The 21,057-nt window shown below is 34.5% G+C and overlaps 4 protein-coding genes and 1 long non-coding RNA gene across 10 annotated transcripts; 2 read left to right on the top strand and 3 right to left on the bottom strand.

Moving 5' to 3' along the window:
• Nucleotides 1-1,701: 1,701 nt before the first annotated feature.
• On the bottom strand, nucleotides 1,702-9,338 carry LOC126768008 (zinc finger protein 182). 4 transcript variants are annotated; one of them, XM_050485848.1, is made up of 4 exons: nucleotides 8,627-9,338; nucleotides 2,109-2,844; nucleotides 1,822-2,029; nucleotides 1,702-1,733 (listed from the first exon to the last, which is right to left on the bottom strand). In XM_050485848.1, the coding sequence occupies exons 1-4, from the start codon at nucleotides 9,213-9,215 to the stop codon at nucleotides 1,731-1,733; spliced, it is 1,536 nt and encodes a 511-aa protein (XP_050341805.1). In that variant the 5' UTR covers nucleotides 9,216-9,338; the 3' UTR covers nucleotides 1,702-1,730. The 4 variants fall into 4 exon arrangements, with proteins under 4 accessions (XP_050341805.1, XP_050341804.1, XP_050341801.1 ...); XM_050485847.1 differs by having other exon boundaries at nucleotides 1,702-2,029; XM_050485844.1 differs by lacking the exons at nucleotides 1,702-1,733; nucleotides 1,822-2,029; nucleotides 2,109-2,844 and adding exons at nucleotides 5,233-5,636; nucleotides 5,718-6,519 and having other exon boundaries at nucleotides 8,627-9,329.
• An 84-nt stretch (nucleotides 9,339-9,422) lies between these two features.
• Nucleotides 9,423-10,468, top strand: LOC126768020 (uncharacterized). Its single transcript, XM_050485866.1, has 3 exons — nucleotides 9,423-9,783; nucleotides 9,887-10,060; nucleotides 10,155-10,468. Exons 1-3 carry the CDS (start codon nucleotides 9,556-9,558, stop codon nucleotides 10,191-10,193), a joined length of 441 nt encoding a protein of 146 aa, XP_050341823.1. The 5' UTR covers nucleotides 9,423-9,555; the 3' UTR covers nucleotides 10,194-10,468.
• Nucleotides 10,352-12,102, bottom strand: LOC126768016 (S-adenosylmethionine mitochondrial carrier protein homolog). The gene is made up of 4 exons (XM_050485863.1): nucleotides 11,693-12,102; nucleotides 11,368-11,634; nucleotides 10,875-11,293; nucleotides 10,352-10,691 (listed from the first exon to the last, which is right to left on the bottom strand). The coding sequence occupies exons 1-4, from the start codon at nucleotides 11,759-11,761 to the stop codon at nucleotides 10,565-10,567; spliced, it is 882 nt and encodes a 293-aa protein (XP_050341820.1). The 5' UTR covers nucleotides 11,762-12,102; the 3' UTR covers nucleotides 10,352-10,564.
• A 796-nt stretch (nucleotides 12,103-12,898) lies between these two features.
• On the top strand, nucleotides 12,899-13,557 carry LOC126768021 (uncharacterized). Of its 2 annotated transcripts, none has more exons than XR_007669195.1 (2): nucleotides 12,899-13,064; nucleotides 13,123-13,557. It is a non-coding gene; the product is annotated as an uncharacterized LOC126768021 (long non-coding RNA). The 2 variants fall into 2 exon arrangements; XR_007669196.1 differs by having other exon boundaries at nucleotides 12,899-13,060.
• LOC126768011 (protein krasavietz) lies at nucleotides 13,176-20,681 on the bottom strand. 2 transcript variants are annotated; one of them, XM_050485854.1, is made up of 10 exons: nucleotides 20,532-20,681; nucleotides 18,670-18,741; nucleotides 18,419-18,595; nucleotides 18,249-18,349; nucleotides 17,627-17,765; nucleotides 17,008-17,173; nucleotides 15,483-15,726; nucleotides 14,982-15,201; nucleotides 14,788-14,910; nucleotides 13,176-14,474 (listed from the first exon to the last, which is right to left on the bottom strand). In XM_050485854.1, the coding sequence occupies exons 2-10, from the start codon at nucleotides 18,728-18,730 to the stop codon at nucleotides 14,428-14,430; spliced, it is 1,278 nt and encodes a 425-aa protein (XP_050341811.1). In that variant the 5' UTR covers nucleotides 18,731-18,741; nucleotides 20,532-20,681; the 3' UTR covers nucleotides 13,176-14,427. The 2 variants fall into 2 exon arrangements, with proteins under 2 accessions (XP_050341811.1, XP_050341812.1); XM_050485855.1 differs by lacking the exon at nucleotides 20,532-20,681 and adding an exon at nucleotides 19,397-19,627.
• Between the last annotated feature and the right edge of the window lie 376 nt (nucleotides 20,682-21,057).

The following is a 21,057-nucleotide window of genomic DNA, read 5'->3' on the forward strand; positions in this document are numbered from 1 at the left end:
GTCTACGCCAATAAAGAAGAAGAAAGACTTTTAACGACTCAAAAATAATTATTAGCTGCAGACCATATTATTTTACGAAAATTGTTCACTTAAAGCAAAGTTATTGTCCAATTTTATTCATATTTTAGCACTTTGAAAATTTGTGCCTACATGTTTATGTATATATTCATTTATGTATATAACTTTTATTACATAAATCACCTAAAAATAATACTTAGAACACTTTTACTTCGATATTCTTCTTCTTCTTCTTAATTGGCGTAGACACCGCTTACGCGATTATAGCCGAGTTAACAACAGCGCGCCAGTCGTTTCTTCTTTTCGCTACGTGGCGCCAATTGGATATTCCAAGCGAAGCCAGGTCCTTCTCCACTTGGTCCTTCCAACGGAGTGGAGGTCTTCCTCTTCCTCTGCTTCCCCCGGCGGGTACTGCGTCGAATACTTTCTGAGCTGGAATGTTTTCATCCAGCCGGACAACATTACCTAGCCAGCGTAGCCCCTGTCTTTTAATTCGCTGAACTATGTCAATGTCGTCGTATATCTCGTACAGCTCATCGTTCCATCGGATGCGATATTCGCCGTGGCCAATGCGCAAAGGGCCATGAATCTTCTACAGTCTCTCGAAAACTCGTAACGTCGACTCATCGGTTGCTGTCATCGCCCAAGCCTCACCATATAGCAGGACGGGAATTATGAGCGACTTATAAGTTTAGCTTTTGTTCGTCGAGAGAGGACTTTACTTTTCAATTGCCTACTCAGTCCGACGTAGCACCTGTTGGCAAGAGCAATCCTGCGTTGGATTTCCAGGCTGACATTATTAGTGGTGTTAATGCTGGTTCCTAAATAGACGAAATTATCTACAACTTCAAAGTTATGACTGTCAACAGTGACGTGAGAGCCAAGTCACGAGTGCGACGACTGTTTGTTTGATGACAGGAGATATTTCGTTTTGCCTTCGTTCACTACCAGCCCCATTTTCTGTGCTTCCTTGTCCAGCCTAGAGAAAGCAGAACTAACGGCGCGGGTGTTGAGGCCGATGATATCAATATCGTCGGCATACGCCAGCAGCTGTACACTCTTATAGAAGATGGTACCTTCTCTGTTTAGTTCTGCAGCTCGAACTATTTTCTCCAGGAGCAGGTTGAAGAAGTCGCACGATAAGTCGCCTTGTCTGAAACCTCGTTTGGTATCGAACGGCTCGGAGAGGTCCTTCCCGATCCTGACGGAGCTTTTGGGGTTGTTCAACGTCAGTTTACACAGCCGTATTAGTTTTGCGGGGATACCAAATTCAGACATCGCGGCATAAAGGCAGCTCCTTTTCGTGCTGTCGAAAGCAGCTTTGAAATCGACGAAGAGGTGGTGTGTGTCGATTCTCCTTTCACGGGTCTTTTCCAAGATTTGGGGCATGGTGATATCGATATTATATTCAATAAAACAAAAAAATATTTTCTACCATAAATTTAAGACGCCCTTTGGGTTTCAACTCGACTGAAATATACAAATGGCGTGGTATACATGTAATTGGTTTCGGATTTCAAAAGCTCGCAGAATTGTTGTTTTTATATCGTATTTACTTATAAATATACAGGTAAGGCCGCAGAGAAAAGGAAAGAGATGATTGCAGTGAATAGTTGAAGAGAAAAATCTGTAAAAAATTGTTGCAGAGCACCGACTCCGCCTGTGAACTCCGTGCCCAGCAGAAATTCTTTCCGATCTCCACCCTCTCTCCTTCACTGTAAACATAATAGTATATTTACTGGTTATTTTCCATCGACAGTGCTTTGATCAGTCTTTCTATGTAATGCATACACTTTAACATACTTCTTCTTCCACAACATCTACAAAATATTCATTCATAGAGCTGCTGTGTAAGCTGGCCTCCGCTGCTTCGGAGTTTGCGCCAACGCTTTGTGTCGCTTCCAATTTAACAAATGAATGGCGTGTGCGAAAACTTTTGAACTTGCGCATTGATTCCAGTTCCTCAATGGACATGACAACCTCATGTTTCAGTTTCAGGTGCACCTTAAGCCTGCAAATAAATGTAAAACAATTGAAAGAAAATTACAAAATTAATAAATATGTATTTATGTAGTTGCGAAAATATTTACTTTGACTTTTGCGGATACCCACGATCGCAGTAGGCGCAGCGGAATGGCATACCCGTATGCGAAAAACTATGATTCCGTAATGATATCGTGTTTTTGAAGACCTTGCCACATCCCTCAACCGGACAAATATATCGCAAATTATTGTGCATAACTAGCAGATGCGACGTTAAATGCCCCTTTTGGGCAAAACTTCGTTCGCAATGTGCGCATTCGTAGGGGAAATCACGCGTATGATAACGCATATGTATCTCCAGTGTTTGTGGTATGGCAAATGTTTTGTGACATAGCGTACATTCCAGTGGGTGGTAGTCATCGGGTGAGCAATGCGTCTGCTTGTAGTGCAGCTCACAGGATTGACGTGATAAATAGATGCGATCGCAGCTCTCAAAGGGACAATTGAAACGTGGCCGATCCGGTTCGTGCATGCGTCGATGCCATAACATTTTACTGCGACTCGGGAATGACTTCTTGCAGTGATCGCAGTTGTAGTGGCTCGTTCGTTGCGTTGGTATTATTTTTATTGGTGGTACCGATGTGTCTACAGTTGGAAGCGCAGTGTTGAGCGGATCAACGCTTGTAATTTCACTGGTGTATAGTGGAATTGAAGCTTCGGTCGTAGCGATTTTCGTCGTCACTCCGATAAAGCAGTTGGTTGTGTCCAAAAATGTGTTAGAAGTGGATATGACCTCTTGAGGTTCCGAGTCATATTCTTCAGTGTAAACATATTCCGTTTGCGCTAAAATATTGAAATAAATATTCAAATATAAGAAAATTATTTTGTTTAATTAATGTGAACAATTTATATTTATGTATATGAAATAGTACTTCAATAAAGCGTATAACGGTTTCAAATGTATGTCATTTCAATAAAATGATAATATCGGGTGATAAGAGCTTGATAATTGTAAATGATCACGTTAGATTGGTTCATGACATTTACTTTTTGAAGATAATTTCATTTAAATGTTTGCGATGTCCATTCGGAAAGTCCAATTTTGGGATTTAGCATTTCCCATCCGTCTGACTTGTATATACGGAAACTGAGTAGCCCCACCCTCGCATGATCTTTTTTGTCCATTTCTTGAATGAATTGTTCTGAAGTTTTCCCTCAAAATGGCCATAGAATTGTTGCATGTAGCGCCATTCCGTTCAAAAAGTTTGTTTCGAACGATTCGCCTCACCGTAACGTTGCGTCCAACAGCATCTTTGAAAAATACGGTCCAATGATTCCACCAGCGTACAAACCACAATGCATTTTTCGGGATGCTTGAACGGCTTCTGGTTGCTCTTCACCCCAAATGCGGCAATTTTGCTTATTTACGTAGCCATTCAACCAGAAATGAGCCTCATCGCCGGATTTTCTGCCAACTTTTCTAGGGCCCATTCACTGAAAATTCGGCTTCAGTTCTTGCACAGCTGTATTTTATACGGTTATACACCAAGATCTTTGCGAATGTGGTCTAACACAAACCCAATTGTATGGAAAACATTTTTTACTTTGACAACGATATCTGTACGAAATTTAGTGCGAAACTTGGTCACAATCGATTATTTTCCAAGACAATGGTACGAAACACATTTCGAAGAAATTTTGGTAATTCAATGATTTGCAAGCGTTGCTCGTTAGTTCATGATGAAATGTCAAAGCATACTGAGCATCTTTCTCTTTGACACCATGTCTGAAATCCCACGTGATCTGTCAAATACTAATGCATGAAAATCCTAACCTCAAAAAAATCACCCGATACAATTGTAAATGATCAAAGGGGAGCCGAGAGCTGGCTGTGTCGATTTAGCCCCATCTGTCCGACTGTATATACGGAAACTAGTCCCTGTGTTTTTGAAACAAACTCAAATGTCGGACCTGCCGATATCGGACTACTATAGCATATAGCAGCCATATATAGCGAACGGTCTAAATCCAAACTTTGTATGGAAAAGTTTTTTATTTGACAAGATATCTGTACGAAATTTGGCACGGATTATTTTCCAAGACAATGGTACAATCTATGAAGAAATTGTTCAAATCGAATCCCTATAACATAAAGCTGCCATACAAACTGCACGATACAAATCCAGTCTTTGTATGGAAAACTTTTCTATTTTAAAAGATATCTGCACGAAATTTGGTACGGATTATTTTCGAAGGCCCTTGAAATTTCTCCCAAAAAATTTTTCAGATCGGACTACTATAGCATACAGCGCCCATATAAACTGAACGATCAAAATCCAGTCTTTGTATGGAAAACTTTTTTTATTTGACAAGATGTCTGCAAAATTTATCACGGATTATTTTCCAAGGCAATGGTACAATCTACGAAAAAATTGTTCAGATCGGACTACTATCAAGAAATCAAGAAAAATATCTTTTTATACCCTTTAATGCTATAAGAAATGCATTGTGAAGGGTGTGACAGTTTTGGTACAGCCGAATTAAATTTTTTTTCTCATTTTGGTTGCTTTAATTTTGTAGAACAATTAGATCTACCGTTTGCTGAATTCAAATAATAATAATACCCAAAAAAAAAAACAGAAAAACTTTATGCTTAGGCTGCGTTCAAAAACCCAGCAATGCGATATCAGAATAATATTTGCATAAATAGATTAAAATATAAATATAATGTTCTTATAACAACGCTCATCACTCATATCTATTATATCAGCATTTATTTCCAACAACAGAACGAAAGGCAGGACATCGTAAATACAACAAAAAAAAATTATCATCGAAGTTAACAAAAAAATAATAATAATACTATTTCACATATTAACATTATATTTTTATTTTTATAAATTGGAAAACAATAAATATTAAATACAGGGAAATACTTGGAATACAATTTATACTTAAAAAATAAATTTGTCTATTTTTCGTTAAATTCTATGGAAAGAAACTATAAAGTTCATAATTGTGAAAGGTAATTAATATATCACTGTTTTATACACATACATACATATGTATATGTATAAAACATCACTTAAATCATCCGATAAAGTGGTGTTATATTGTTTTGCATTTTAGGTGATGATATGTACTAATATAATATACATACATATATGTACACAAACTTTCAAAGAATCCCCATCTCCATCTCCAACATATTAAAAAAAAAGTCAACTACTATAATGTTCAATTAATTATTGAGATTATAAGTGGAATAATTATTTATATTTATATTTATTAATTATTGAGGTTAATTTCGGCTTTTAAGTTTATTTCGTGTTGTCTTGCTTGCATGCCTCTCATGTATATAATATATATTTTAAAAACAAAATAAATTTTAGTTCATATCTGCTTATTAATTATATTTGGTTATCACCAAAAGCTATGAAAATGGAAGACAAAACTTCAGCATTCACTAGCCTTCCAAGTCGGCCGCATCGACCTCCTCACATTGTTGGATGGGTTCAGGCGTCAATGCTGGCCGCAATTTCGCCTTTAGTTTAAGCTCTTTGGCTACCAGCATGCAATCTAGCTCATCCAACGTATGCTCTATACCGTGTGTTCTGCTTATGTGCCAGCGAAGCCTAAAAAGTAATCATTATTTCAATTGCTAATGTCCAGCTCATTAAAATTAATATGTAAGCCATTTGGCCAACGCCACTCACCTGCCCTTGGTAGCAAAATCTTGTTGACAGTAGTCACAGCGATAGGGCAACTGATCGACATGTGTGTAAGCATGGTTTTTAAGCGCATGTGCCGTTTGAAACATTTTGCCACAATTCGCTTCCTCACAGATAAAGCGTTGGCCTTCGTGTTTCGTTTTCACATGATTATTTAGATGTTGTGCCATCATAAATGGCTTGGCGCAGATATGACACACATATGGATAGACTTTTTTATGAAAACGTAAATGTATATTATAGTTGGCACGACCGATACATGTTTTCTCGCAAAATTCACACTTGAAGAGTGGATAGGACTGACAACTAACACGCTGTTGATGACGCTCCAATTGTTGTTTGGTTGCAAACTCCTTGCCACACTCTGCACATTTATTGGGTGGCTTATTAAAACGATGCTTACGATGTCGATGTGATGCTAAAAGCGAACGTGTTGGACTTTTATGATCACAATATTCGCATTGAAACGGTGGACCACCAGGTATGAGTGGCACTCGGCCACGTTTGCCGGACGAACTTTTGGATTTTGTTGAGGTCTTCACTTCTTGACGCAGCGGTTCACTTCTTATTTCTTCAGAGGAAGCGGGATTTTCAAAGAGATATTCTTCTAAATTAATATCATCAGTATCAGATGGTGGCGGCAAGTTTATAAGGACGGGTGGAATGTCTGTATTTGCAACAGTTAAATAATGCCCCGATACCGATTCATCGGTGGAAATATCTGTTGAAGAAATGTGAGAGTCCTCTTCAAGTTTAATTGCAGCCGTGCGTTGCTCCTTATCATTGTCTAGAAGGTATTTTATAAAGTGCACATTAACAAGTTAGTAGATTGTTTGAATAAGCTTAATGTAATTAAGCATTTGTAACCGAATAAGTATTAAATGGTTGTCTGAAAAGCTTAATACAATATTTAGGTAAAATATAATTGGTGCCACCAGTTTAAGAGAAAAATTGCTAATATAATAATATAAAACAGTTTTCCATACAAAAGTTGGATTTCGATCAATCAGTTTGTATGACAGCTGGCTTGAAGAATAATTTTCGCGAAATTTATAGCTTGTGAAATAAAAGTTTTCTATACAAAAATAATATTTTGATACATTACAATATATATTAAACAAAGACAGACGAGCATAACTAAATCGAGTCAGCTTGTCATGTTGATCGTTTATATTATATAGGGTCTACGACGTTTCCTACTGAGTGACAGTCTGTGGCAAACTTAAAATACCCTATTCTGGGTATAAAAATTTTATTCAATTAATTTTCGTACAACTATAAAAGTTTTCGCTCGGTATTTTTTTAATCTTTCAGAAAAGTTGAAATATTTCTTGTCAAAACATTTATTTATGCTTACAAATATAAATAATAATTTTTATAAATATTACTTTTACGTTTCTATTAATAATACTATTTATGAAATCTTAACTAAATTCAATTTCGAACGCATCACGTGAAATTTACGCATTTCCTCCATTTGTTCAAGAGTCACCTCGATGCCATGTTTTTGCCGTATGTGCACTTTTAACCTATAATCGATAAAAGGAAAACGTAGTTGGCACAATCAAGTTTTTTAACACAATAAAGAAAATTTGTAAACTTACTTTGCCTTAGCCGGATAGCCACCTTTGCAATATGAGCATTCGAATGGCATTGTGCCGTGCGAATACTCGTGATTACGCAGCGAAGCAGATGAGGTGAAATATTTACCGCAGCCAGGATGTAAACAGGAGAAACGCACACTGTTGTGTTTAACATTCTTATGCGTGTTCAAATGACACATTTGTGCAAACTTCTGCCCGCATATATCACAAACATATGGAAAATCACCGGTATGATAGCGCATATGCACTTCAAGTAACTTGTTTATTACGAAAACTTTATCACAAATTGGACACTTAAGTCCTGTTCTGTTATGGAATGAACGCACATGTACGTCCTTAGCTTGCTTTGTGGCATACAAACGACCACACTCTTCGCATACGTATTTCGGACGATCTAGTTCATGTGAACGACGATGCGTTAGCATACGAGAACGGTTTTTAAAAACTTTCTGACAATAATCACAGGTAAATTTACCACTGAAACGACGTCGTGGTTGAATGTCGCCTTTTTTCGAAATAACTACATCGTTCTGATCAGTTTTAGTCGCTGTTACAGAAGTTTTATCCTTTCGGCATTGCTCTGCAGTGCTTTCTGTCATATTTGTTTCATCATTTATTGATTCGGCATCGCTTTCAGCACTACTATATTGAAATTTTGAAATATTTTCGGCATTATTTCTAAGTTTGCCTTTGCTTTTATTTCTCGATTTGTTGCGGCTTGTTTTAGGTAAATCTTGGGTTTCATGCAGTGGCTTGACTAATGTTTCAGTATTACTATCATTCAGTTCTTGTATCAAATACTCTTCGTCATTGATTCTTATTTGTACTGTTCCCGCATCTGTTTATTAAATGAATTATACAAATTAAATGGAGAATTCTATTTTAAAATTAAATTGAAATAACTTTAAAATTTTAACTGATTAAGCTTGAAATTCATTCAATAAACAATTGAGGAAACGTTACAAATACTTTCGAATTAAAATTTTAAAGTTTTTTGCATATAAGCACATAGATAATATATATATGTATTTGTAAATATGTATTCTAAAACTTATAAAAAGGCTGTAAATTATTAATTATCAAATTTGTTTTTATGGCCGTAAGGAAAAAACATCTTATAGTAACGTTAATTTAAACGTGTAACTGTGCTTAATTTACTACATACAAAAAATAAAATATATATATAATATTATAAATAAATGTTTATATTTGTAACAATAACATACAAAAAATAAAATATATATGTATATAGTATTATAAATAAATGTTTATATTGTAACAATAACATACCATCATCAATCAACTCCTCAACCGTTGGATACTCTTCCATTTCTATGTGCTCTTCCAGCTCTTCATATTCTATATTCGCATCCAACTGTTCTACATTTTCCTCTTCCGTAGTGACAACTTCATTTTCTGTTGACTCATTTTCTAATTGTATTGGGACTGGCAGTTGTGTCTCGTCACTTGTTTTGTGAACCACTTCTTCAATTACTAGATCTGTTACCTGCGATGTATCATCTTTTGTCAATGTTGTGTTCAATATTTCTCCATCAGTAATATGTGATTTTTGAAATTGATTTAAGAACTTTTTGGATTCTTGCACTTTTTTATGGAAATCATATGCCACCTGCAATTCCAAACCACAAGATTTGCATAGCTGGTGTGGTGCATAAATGCCACCAGCGTGCAAATCAATTTGTGTACATATGATAAAGCAGTCATAATAACTAAGCTGTTCCTCTTCATCATAAATAAGTTGTAAATCTAGCAATTGCGACTCTTCCGGTATTTGCAGACATAGACGACAGTAATCTGATAGATCAACATAGTCCAATGACGCTATGGACGAAGAAATTGCACCTTCGTCGGATTGCATATCTTCTGATAGCAATATACGTTCTATTTCTTTCTTTAAATGTGCTGTTTTTCGAATATGAAATAATTATTATGATTTTTGTGCAAGAAAACACCACGGAATTATTTCAGACACTCGTTCAGTGATAGTTTTCCAATGATTGGCGTGATTCATTTGGCGTTGCCATATTACACATGTTTTTCTTCCAAAAGCAACCATGCGTTGTCTACTGCAGTAGTTGTCATTCAATAAATGTAAATAAATAAATTACGAGTGCATTCCAACCACTGATAGTATTATATTTACAATTTCTTTTGATAATTTAACGTAATTAATATTTGCAAACGTTACAACATTTGAAATGATTCAATTCTCCACATCATATGCGACAACAAAGTACGCAGTGGAACAAAATATTAATTTCACTCTGCAACAAACGACACCTGCATCAGCAGTAACAACAACAACAACAATAAACAATATCACAGATGCAACTCCAACGGATACGGATATTGAACAAGATGATAGTGAACATTTTATTTTAATTCCCTTTGCAGTTCTTTTATTTATAGTAGCTTTATCAGCACTGGTAAGAAAATGAGTTGTGGCCATGCAGCATATTAGTCTACACTCAACATATGTATATTCTACATCGATTTTTACTTATAATTTTTTTTTTGTAATATGCTCAGGTATTCTTAATTGGAAGGAATCGTCGACGTCTCGCACAGACTTACTTTCGTCGAAGAAGTGAATATAGGTACAAATTCGAAGATGATTCCGATTCGCAACTAGAGCGTGGGGACACTTATGACTTCGACGATCCAAGTGAATGCCTGCTGAAAGGAAAACTGCAAATCGATAATGTGTGTGAAATATAAAAATATAATCGGTTGAAGTATTTATAATATAATATAACTAGTATGAATGAATCTGAACAACAATATTTTCCATTCTCAGAGTTACGACAGCACACTGCGGAAAGGAATTTGCACTTAAGAAAATGTCAGCGAAATGGACGGCCTAAAGCAGCTGCCAGCTTGTCTTCTTTAATGCATGCATCGTTCTGTAATCGCTCATTAACACAATAGTGCATTTATAACGGTAAAGCAGCGAAATTGTCTTTTTCACATCTAAATACGCGAATGCAAACAACGTTATTAAAGCATGAATGTTGAAAATAGTCTATGTATTATCTTGTCTTAATAATTCATCAACAAACCACAAACTTATTAAAAATATATGTTACATGTATTGTCTTATAACTAATCAAAGTTTGAGTTTGGGTACGTATATTATGCATGCATATATTTTCCGGGTACACAAACAGTATACCGGCTGACAGAAGTTTAGCTACATACATTTAAATGCTAAGCATTTACTTTATCCGATGCAGTATCAGCACCTAAAAGTCTTAAGGTTAGATCGTAGAATCCAAAAAAGAATGCACCGCCTAAAGTAATCCAAAGCACACGTGGAGTAAAACCTGCAAAGATTCTGCAACAACAAATGATATTTTAAATATGGAAACAACATGTATCATAAATAAAACAAAAAAAAAAAACAGATTATTTTAAAATAACCGTATCAGTGAGCAACACATGTACACTTATACCAATGAACATTATTGAAACAAAACAAGGTAAATTTATGAATACATATTTGGTACTTTGTGCTTACCCCGAGATACCTCTTTCCCTATAAACTGTTGTCAGCACAATGCGGGCATTCAACTTCTTCGTCGCTGTACCTTGCTCCGCGAGCATGATACGCGTTTTGGCAACATCAAGTGGTGTAGTTAAACCGGCTGCAATGCCACCCGCAACAGCGCCACATAATGCGACAGTGAATGGCGTTGACTCTATGCCAGTGACGTCAGTCCAATGTAGTTTAAAGTATTCCCAAAGCGGAAATTGTATTAAACTAAATGGTATTTCACGCATCACTGTAGTGCCATAGCCGCGATATAGGCCACGACGTAAGCCCTCCGTTTTGTAGGCGCGCCATAGTATTTGTAAAGCAGTTGTTCTTTGTGTATTGCCAATCGTTTGTCGTCGTTGTTTGGCGATTTCTATGGGTACACGAATAAGACATGCTAACTGTAATTTAAATAGTTTAAATATATGCATTGATTTATAATTTCCGTAATAACCATTCACCACCTGCAACTTACAATTTCTGCACAAGAAGCGGACACCATATGTATATATGGAGAATTAATTGCACCAGTAGACGAGCTTAAATATCGCTTGAAGCTATCATAACTGCAAAAGAATAATGCTGCGGTTGGTGCGCTTCCAGCAGCAGCCGGAGCTAATCCTTTATAAACACCACGAAAACCACCGGCACGTATGAAACCCAATTCGCTCTGCAAGCGTGTTTTAATTGTATCGATGGGGAAGAGTGCAATATCCACAACAATACCGGCAACGCCACCTGCCTTCGAGAGAAAAACAAAATCAAATTTGATTTTATATTCAAAATGTGTTTGGCTTTACCACAAGTGAGTGCAGAAAAGTGTATGGTGTGTGATTTTGCGTCACAGCACTACTGCCATTCGCGTCCATAATTTATTTGCGTGCCAAATGATTTCAAGTTTTACAGATGGTTTATTTCAGATGCTCTTTTATTTATAGCATTATGGAATATGATAATCCGAGTTTGTGTAATAAAAAAAACCCTGTTAGATTTCGGTTTGCTTAGCACAATTTTATTGCGGTTGTAATGCCCCCATTAATCAGATGGCTATCAGCTGCTGACTTATCAGTACAGAGTGTATATGTTATATGAGTTTTTTAAGCTTAATAGCTTATGTGCAGAACCCATAGAGCGCGATTGCAAGCGATATGTCAAATATTAAAATGCACACGTTCTTAAGGACACAGTTATTTAGACAGCTGCACGACTACACGACTGCAGACTGTCAATTCCCTTGGGTCAGCGGGTGCGAGTGGTGAACAGCTGATTTATATCCGCCGCGAAATTCAGGCGAGTAAACACAATTGCCAGTATTTTTTTTATTATTTACACTTTAATTTTGCAAAATAAATTCGTAAATACGTAGACGCGCGTCCTTAATTTGTCAAATTGGCATTTTGAACCGACGGAGAAAATAGAAATAAACTGTATTTTGGCGCCGGAAAAATAGCCGCCGGCAAAAATTCCGTTCACGCCGCAATTATGTGCCATTTCATGCATGTCAATGCGTTCTAATTCTGACAGCGGGAACTAGGCAGTCTTATCCGTTGCCCGTCGCAATTGTGTTTAAGACATAAAGGTGTGTAGAAATTTAAAAAATAAGCATATTTATTTTAGGTGGCAAGTTTTTACATAGGCGCAACAAGTTGATGATTTCCGGATTATGGCTACCCGTACGACGGAATGAGCAAGCGATGTAATTCAAAAAAGAAATAAGGTTAACTTTCTCTGCACAGAGGCAAAATAAAAAAGTTTCAATAAAATAATTGTTTTTGAACGTTTATTTTGTATGATAGTGATCTGATCCGAAAATTTTTCATATACATACATATGTATGTATGTACATTAGGCTTCCATTGGTCAATAATTTTTGCTAAATTTTATGAAGATACTTCATCAAATAAAAAAGTTTAGCTTATATGAACTTGACTTTGACCGATCAGTTTGTATGGTTGCCATGCATGTATATGCTATAGTGGTCCGGTTTGAGAAATGAGCGCCTTCTCGTCAACGAAGAGCTAATCTTTTGCCAGTTTTATGTTTAATGCAATGGTATACAGTGCCTACTATACAGCTACAGTACACCGAAGTGACCTTTACGTAGGTCATCTGCTCAATCCATTTTCATATATAGACTATACTTCACTGGATCACACCTCCATCATGATGTCGGTACATAATTATTATATGGAACGTTTAACATATTGATCTTGCAAAAATCTGATTCCAGGTACCAAAAAATAATCAAGTAACCTGCAAATAGCGGAAAATAACCAAGTCACATTTCTCCTTGTACACCGTTATTTTGTTATTTATTTGGAATATGTATGGTATTTTTTTTATTTTATGATAAAACACATTATTCTCCGTTTTTAATGTTATATTAATTAACTATTATTTAATTTCATTTGTTCTTTTTTCCTGTTCGGTTATTTTTTGCACATACATATATAGCATTCCGTTATATTTAGTTATTAATACGTATATTTTACAACTTTCTTGCTGTTTCGCTTTTGCTTTTTTGTTTCTTGCCCTAAATTTGGCAATTTGATGGCCTTTCTTTTGTTATTTTATTACTCGCTTAGGTGTTTTGGCTGGTCGGGCGCTGTATACGCATACACACACACGCCTTTCAAGAAAAAAAAAAAAACATCAAAAAAATAAATATTAATCATACCCAACTTGTTAACTTTCATTAGGCCTGTTGTTTTACACTATTGTTTGCTACACACCATTTGGCAATTAAGTTCAATTATACATAAGAGTATAAATAGAATCAAAAGCTACACGCACACACAAATACATGCGATTGCAAAATCGCACGCATTTGTTGTTGTGCATCCAGCAATTTTACGCTTTCTACACCAAAATATATCACTGAATATTTTGTATGGTGTATTTTTACTTTTTAATTTGTTCGAATTGCATATTTTATTTGTTGACTGGTGTTTTCATTCAATTGCTTATGTTTTCTTTTGGGGTTAGAGTTTTGAAAAATTATTGGAGTTTGGATTTCATCATTACATACAAAGGCTCAAATATATATTGCAGTGTGTTGCTCTCTCAATATTTATAGTAATCTCTGGATATAACTTCTATATAGAAATGTTTTTGTTTTTGTTTTTTTCTTTAATGTATAATATGGTATATTTTAATTGCTTGTTTTCATTTTTTGTATGTTCCAAACATAATTGTGTAAACATTTTTGCTATGGTGTGAGAAATATGATCGATTTTATATTATGTTATGTAGGTATGTATCTATATATATATATATATTTGATGTTAGATGTGGTAGAATATATATAATGAATTCATTTTGTTATCTGCCAGTACTGATGTCATCGTCGCTAACGTACGTATTTGCTTTAGGAGCAGTTGACTTGGTGGATGTAGTTGCGTTGCATTGCTTCTTTACTTTTCTATCTTCAGCTTAACTAGTATTATTCTAAGGATAAACGATGTTCATGCAACAATATCGGCTTTGTTGTTGTGTTCTACTCCCCTAACCAATCTAAAATGCCAGCATCATTATGTTATTCACCATTACTTTGTGCCTTTTGTTCATCTTCAGATTCAGATTCTGTTGAAATATATAAGATAATATATTGATATATTAATGACAAATAAAAATTTTGCAAAATATAGTCATATTGTTTAATTTTCTTTTTAACATTTCATTTTCAAATTTAGTTTGTAAAAGTCTTCATTGGCCTAATAAATCTATATTTTGCCAGGCAAACGCAGATTTCTAGGCAAGCAGAAACTTTCAATAGTTGCTTTAGCATTTTTTATTAGATGGATGTTTGATTTCACACTCAATACACTCATTTTCGGCAATGCAATTTTTATATTAACAATTTTTTTTTTCATAATTTTTCGAATTGTTTACTAACCTTCTTCTGCGGATTGCAGCCATTCGACAAACTTGCGCATTTGTTCGAGGAAATGCATTTTGCCTTTGCTGGAGTGAGCATCTTTGTACCATCGGAGTATGCTCTCCTCTGATAATACTTCAGCTAAAAGAAGGAAATGTTGAGATTATAATAAATATAAATTGCATCAATTAATACGAAAAATTATCACTTACTTTTGTAGAATAGTAATATGATCTTTTGGAAGGCTTTCATGAAGTTCATATTTTCATAACAGAATTCCTGTACCTTCAATATTAGAGCCAACTCGGAGCGATCGGTCGAGGCAAAAGCCTGCAACAATGGACAATAGGCTTTGAGGTGGCGCACTGCTTGATCGGTGACCAGCTCCTCCTTCTTGTTCCATTCACCGAGCGACATTATAGTCGACCAAATCTGTAAAATGCAATGCAAACGTTTTATAATAGCATACATTACTTGAAAAGTACGAAACAAAACAATTAATAATGGTAATTTAGCTGATTTAATTTAGCCTTGTCACTCTGTCCGTTCGTCTGTATATACGTGTACTAGCCCCTCAGTTTTTGAGAAAACGATCTGAAAATGTGCACACGTCTTTCTTTTCTATCCAAGAAGCTGCTCACATGTCGGAACCAAAGATATCGGACCACTAACCGAAGTTAACATTTTTTCATGTTTTGTGTTTTTGTACTTACAATGATTATAATCTCGTGATCGGGAATGTTATTACGCAGTGCGAATTCTTTAATATCGGCTGTGATTTCTGAGTGTGCCTTCTCGTCATGTATATCATCGATTAGCGTTTGTTGCAGTTCACGCTTGGCCTCTTGACTGGCCTGAGCTTTGTGTAATTTTATAATTTCAGTTAATTCCTTTTCAAGAAAAACTTGTTTTAAATATTCTTCAGTACGTTTGTTTGGTGGGAAAAAGTCCATTAGTCTGGAAGAAAAAGCAAATAAGAATGGAAAATAATTATATAATTGTATGACAAAATTAAATAATTAGAATCTAGACGATGTGTGCATTTATAACTTAACAATTAGCTGATTCAAAAAAAAAAAATGTTGCAAATCAAATTGAAACACGAGCACGCGTGTGGCGTTATCGCGAATATAATGAAATTTACATTTTTCTCTCGGAAAGTTAATTAATAAAATTAATGCAGTATATTAATTTCAACCTGAAACTTTCCATTATTTAACAATTTATTGAGTTTTGTTGCGTGTAAGAGTAATTATTGGCCAATTTTTCTATCACAAAAAAGAAGTTTGGACACCCAATCACTTTTATATTGCTCTTGCACACTTATACCATGATATTGACGTATAAAATGTCAACACATTTCTCAAAGGTGCGTATATTATGTTATTTGCGTATATAACTGTAAAATTTTGCTGGTTTAAAAAGAAATTGTTGCAAATCAAATTGAAACACGAGCACGCGTGTGGCGTTATCGCGAATGTAATGAAATTTACATTTTGTTCTCGGAAAGTTAATTAATAAAATTAATAGAGTGTATTAATTTCAACCTGAAACTTTCCATATTCTAAGCAGCACTTTAATGATTGTTATTGTTATCGCTTGTCGAAGTAATTATTGGCCAATTTTTCTATTGTATTTAAGAAGTTTGGACACCCAATTACTACACATTGATCTTGCACACTTGTACAATGAAGTTGACATAACAAAGTTTTACTTCGCGTCAAAGCCATTCTCAAAGTGTGCAGGTTTTATATTTATTAGCGTATAGTAAAACAACACCTTTGTAACCGAGAGCATTGTTAAAACGATTATTGGCCAATTTTTCTATCGCAAAAAAGAAGTTTGGACACCCAATCGTTTTGATTTGCTCTTGCAAACTTGTACAATGAAATTGATATAACGATCAAAGCCATTCTCTAAGTCTGCGGCATGATACCAATATTAAAGTATATATATATATAATGAAATGATTACTTTTTGTTTTGTTAAAGCGATTATTGGCCAATTTTTCTATGAAATCAAGAAGTTTGGACACCCAATCGCTTTATTTTGCTCTTGCACACTTTGACAATGAAAATACGTTGGGAGTACACGAGATTCATTGTGCAAAAAAGTGTGCGAATGTGAGCTGAAATATTTGTGCTAATAAATGCATGGACTTAAAATGAACATTTCAAAATTTGTTTATTTAAACGTTAAGTAACTATATAAATACATAGTATAATACAATTTACTTACTTGCTTTCAAGTCCACCCTTTTTAAGTGCTTGAACCAGATATGCAATGCCCTTCTCTTGTTTGAAAGCGACAAATACCTCGATAAGGAAGTCGAGAGCAATGCCATCTTTAATCAAATGCTCGTTGTTCAATACCAACAGCACATTCGGGGGCACAGAACCATTAACTGCAATATTAAAGAATAAAAAAGTAAGCAACAATAGTGTTAATTAAACAATAAATAAGATAAAAAAAATTGTAAATAAGAAATATAAAAAATAGTACCAAAAAGATAATAATAATAAAAAAAATGAATGCAAAAAAATATCAAAATAAAAATAATAATACTAAAAATTAATACAAAAAAATATCAAATAGAAATAATAATAAAAAAAAAAACATTATAAAATAATATTTCTCTGTTATTGGGTTTGTGTCTTTTGCATTTCGGATTAATTCAAAAGTCAGTACGCCAAAAATATTTACTATTCCAACTATTTAATAGCTCTCGCATTGGGTACGTGCTGTACAAACTGCTTAAACCAAATTTGGATAGTTGGAATGCAACAAAAATATAGAAACAGGTAGAAAAAAAAAATAATAATAATACAAAAAAAAAGATTAAAAAAGTGGTACTAACCTAACCAGAGCGCTGTCATACGCGCAAGTTTGGTACGTTCACTCGGTGTAAAGCCTTTAATGAAGACTAACACCTTCTTCATTTCCTCTTCGAACATCTTCTCCAAGAACCTATATCGGCGCATGAGCTTGACGAATACCTGCAACCACACAGGGAAAGTAAATATTAGTAAGAGAAAAAATAAAAATAATAAAATTTTTGAAACTAAAATCAGCATTTGTCGCAACATAAGAAATCTTCGATTTGCACTTTTGTGACGCAATTCAAAGACAAGTAAAGATGTTACGTTTACTATAGCATACATTCGACACCTTCCGCCGCAACATGGAGCAATCAAATAATTGCTAGTCGGCGAATGGCTCTAATTGTATGCAAAGTTTCATAAATAAAATTAATTAATTCTGAGAAGAATATTGTCGCAACATAAGAAATCTTCGTTTTGCACTTTTGTGACGCATAGCAAAGACAAGTAAAGATGTTACGTTTACTATAGCATACATTCGACACCTTCCGCCGCAACATGGAGCAATCAAATAATTGCCAGTCGGCGAATGGCTCTAATTGTATGCAAACTAAAACATTTTTTTTTTTTGGAAAAACATAAAAAATCACATATTCTTACCTGCTCATGATTACGCATCGTCTCAATGTCTTCGCTTGCTTCGAATATGCAATATGTTGTGCGGGGCTTCTCGCCATCCTGAGAGATTGATCCTCCCGGAACTGAAAATAATGCAATAAAAGAAATGAGTATACGGACACGTGTTTTTATTAACAAAAAAGTTAACACACCTAAGAGACCACCGGCTATTAATATATCAAATAGTACTTCGCCGTAGCGACGATAATCAAGTTTGTTACCAGCGCTGTCTAGATATTTAAAGATTTGTTCCAAGTCACCTTCAGTTTTTTCAAGACCAGCAATGACCGCATCACGGAATCCCGTTGGGTCATATTTCTCTCTTTCATCTATGTAAGCGAAATTAATGGATATTTTTTATTTAAAATGTAATGTTACAATTTTGCGTTTTGATAAGTCTTACCTCTTTTTCTGGTCTTGATGCGCTGACCTGATAGTACTGGTCTTTCAATTTTTTGACTCATACAATAAATTGCTGCAAAATAAAGATAAATGAACAATATAGCAATGTAATTTATTTATTCTAAAAATAATATAAACATAATATAAATACAATAAATTCTACAAAATTTGTATATTAAACACAACCAGATAATTTATTACTGCCTTATTAATCATTTGACCTCGACAATGTTAGTTACTTTACAAATACTCGCTTGCCGCCATTATTACACTTCCACATGGTCAAACGGAAATGTCATGTCTCAAATAAAAAGTGAAAGCGTTAATGAATACATATTTACATATTCATATATATGTAGTTATATATACATATAATATATATATATATATATATATATATATAGTCATTATCTACTACCTAATGTTTAGATTTCTGACATTTGCAAGTACATTTAACCTCACTTTCTAATGAATTGACAATCTGATCACTTTGTTCTACTAGCTTTGTTCAAAACGTGTATAAAGTGAGTTTAATAAAGCTAATTAATGAGGAATCTCCAAACTAATTAAGGTCAAATATAACTAAATATGTCAAATTTGATCATAACATTTAAGTTTACTAATTGTTGAAAAATAAGATTTTGGTTAAACAGCTTAATAATTTCAGGTAGTAGGAATTTGCTTTACGATCAAATTGTTAAAATACTTATTTTCTTTAATAAACTTACAGGTATCAACTGTTGTAAAAAAAAACGAATTTCTGCTCGACGAACTTCCGTTAATATTTCACCTCACGCAATTACCAGATAATAAATTCCTTTGTTCGTTTTAGAAACTTGTAGAAATCTCAATCCAGCGGATTCGTTCACTAATCAACTTCAAAGGTCTTCTACTTATTGCTACCTCCGCTTTCTTTCCTCTTCTTCTCGTCAATTCTTCTTTATTTCCGTCTCTTTATTAACTCACCGAAATTGACACGCACGCACGCAAGATTTCTTTATATTTCCTAGTCTTTAATTAAATATTCCTATTTTAGCTTTATCACAATGAGTTACTTTCTTTAAATATTAAAAGTAAATTAAATATAATTTAAATACTATGCGTAGATGGTGTAAAAAAAGTATAAAAAAAAACTTTAATGTGGCGAAATGTGCGCCGAAAAGTTAGAATCACACGTCTATCGCCGAACGGTATTAACGAAGTGAATGAAGCGAAAAGACGATGATAACACAAAGGCAATCTGGACTGACATTTTACAGCGTTGCCATAGCAATTTATTAAAAAGAAATACAAGGAGTTTTGGTTACTTTGACCAGAACTTAACTGACAGATGACTGCTAACCAAATATTGAGAAAACGGCTTTAAGTCCTTAATCACACTTTTAAATCAGCGCACATAATAAATTTAACTTTTTCCTGCAATTTTATGGCTACTTTCACCCTTTCGAAAATGCACCGATTGCCATCGGGTACGGCCGCCATTTTTACTTCGGTATTACAACGTTGCATATGAATTGCACAGGTTTGTGTGGGTAGCGAAACGTGGTGACCTTTTGCGCCAGCTTGTCTACGGCCCACCATTTTCTACCTCTCCACAACGACCTCATTTGACAAATTACTTAAAATAATATTATTAATAACTAATAACTCAACCTCTCAAATGCATTTATAAACAAATTAGCCTACTCTTTGTGGTATACAGATATTTCGAACAATGCAATAAACGTCCATCTTGGATGAATCAGCTCGCACTTTATCACCAGTTGAGTAATTCTATACCAAATTTTTATCTTTCATTTATGGTAATTCAGCAGTCATAATAAACAAAATTATTATTTACAAAGTTCCTTGATAAATACTTACGATTAAAACAAAAAAAAATTTAGCTCGGCCGAGAAATGTATTAAAACTTTGCCTGGATTATTAACACACACCACTACTTTGGTTTAATGCAGAACGGGAAGTAAAAATTCACGAAAAAATTTGTAACGTTTTGATTCGACTGCGTACGGGAAAAGACGATTACAAACTCGGTGCAATTGGCTTTAAATGACAGCTGTATGAAAGAGATAGCAGTATGCTTTAATTAGCCCTAGCGAACTGTTTCATAAATACAAAAGGATTGCCAAGTCTAATTTAGCCATATCAAATATTGAAGAAGCAATTTTAACATAAAAAATATCTTGATATTTTATTGCAGATGCGTTAATATAAGCCTTCGGAAGCGTAGTTCTATTGCTTTGTACGTGCAATTGGTTATTTCATACTACAAGAGGATGTGTTCAATAACTATTATTTCCACATGGTATATATAAAATAACAAATTGTTTGTAACGTTAACCCTTGCTATTGGGTGTTTTTATATAAATGAATACAATTAAAAAAAAAA

Source organism: Bactrocera neohumeralis, chromosome 2 (genome assembly GCF_024586455.1).
Source record: "Bactrocera neohumeralis isolate Rockhampton chromosome 2, APGP_CSIRO_Bneo_wtdbg2-racon-allhic-juicebox.fasta_v2, whole genome shotgun sequence".
Classification (NCBI taxonomy): domain Eukaryota; kingdom Metazoa; phylum Arthropoda; class Insecta; order Diptera; family Tephritidae; genus Bactrocera; species Bactrocera neohumeralis.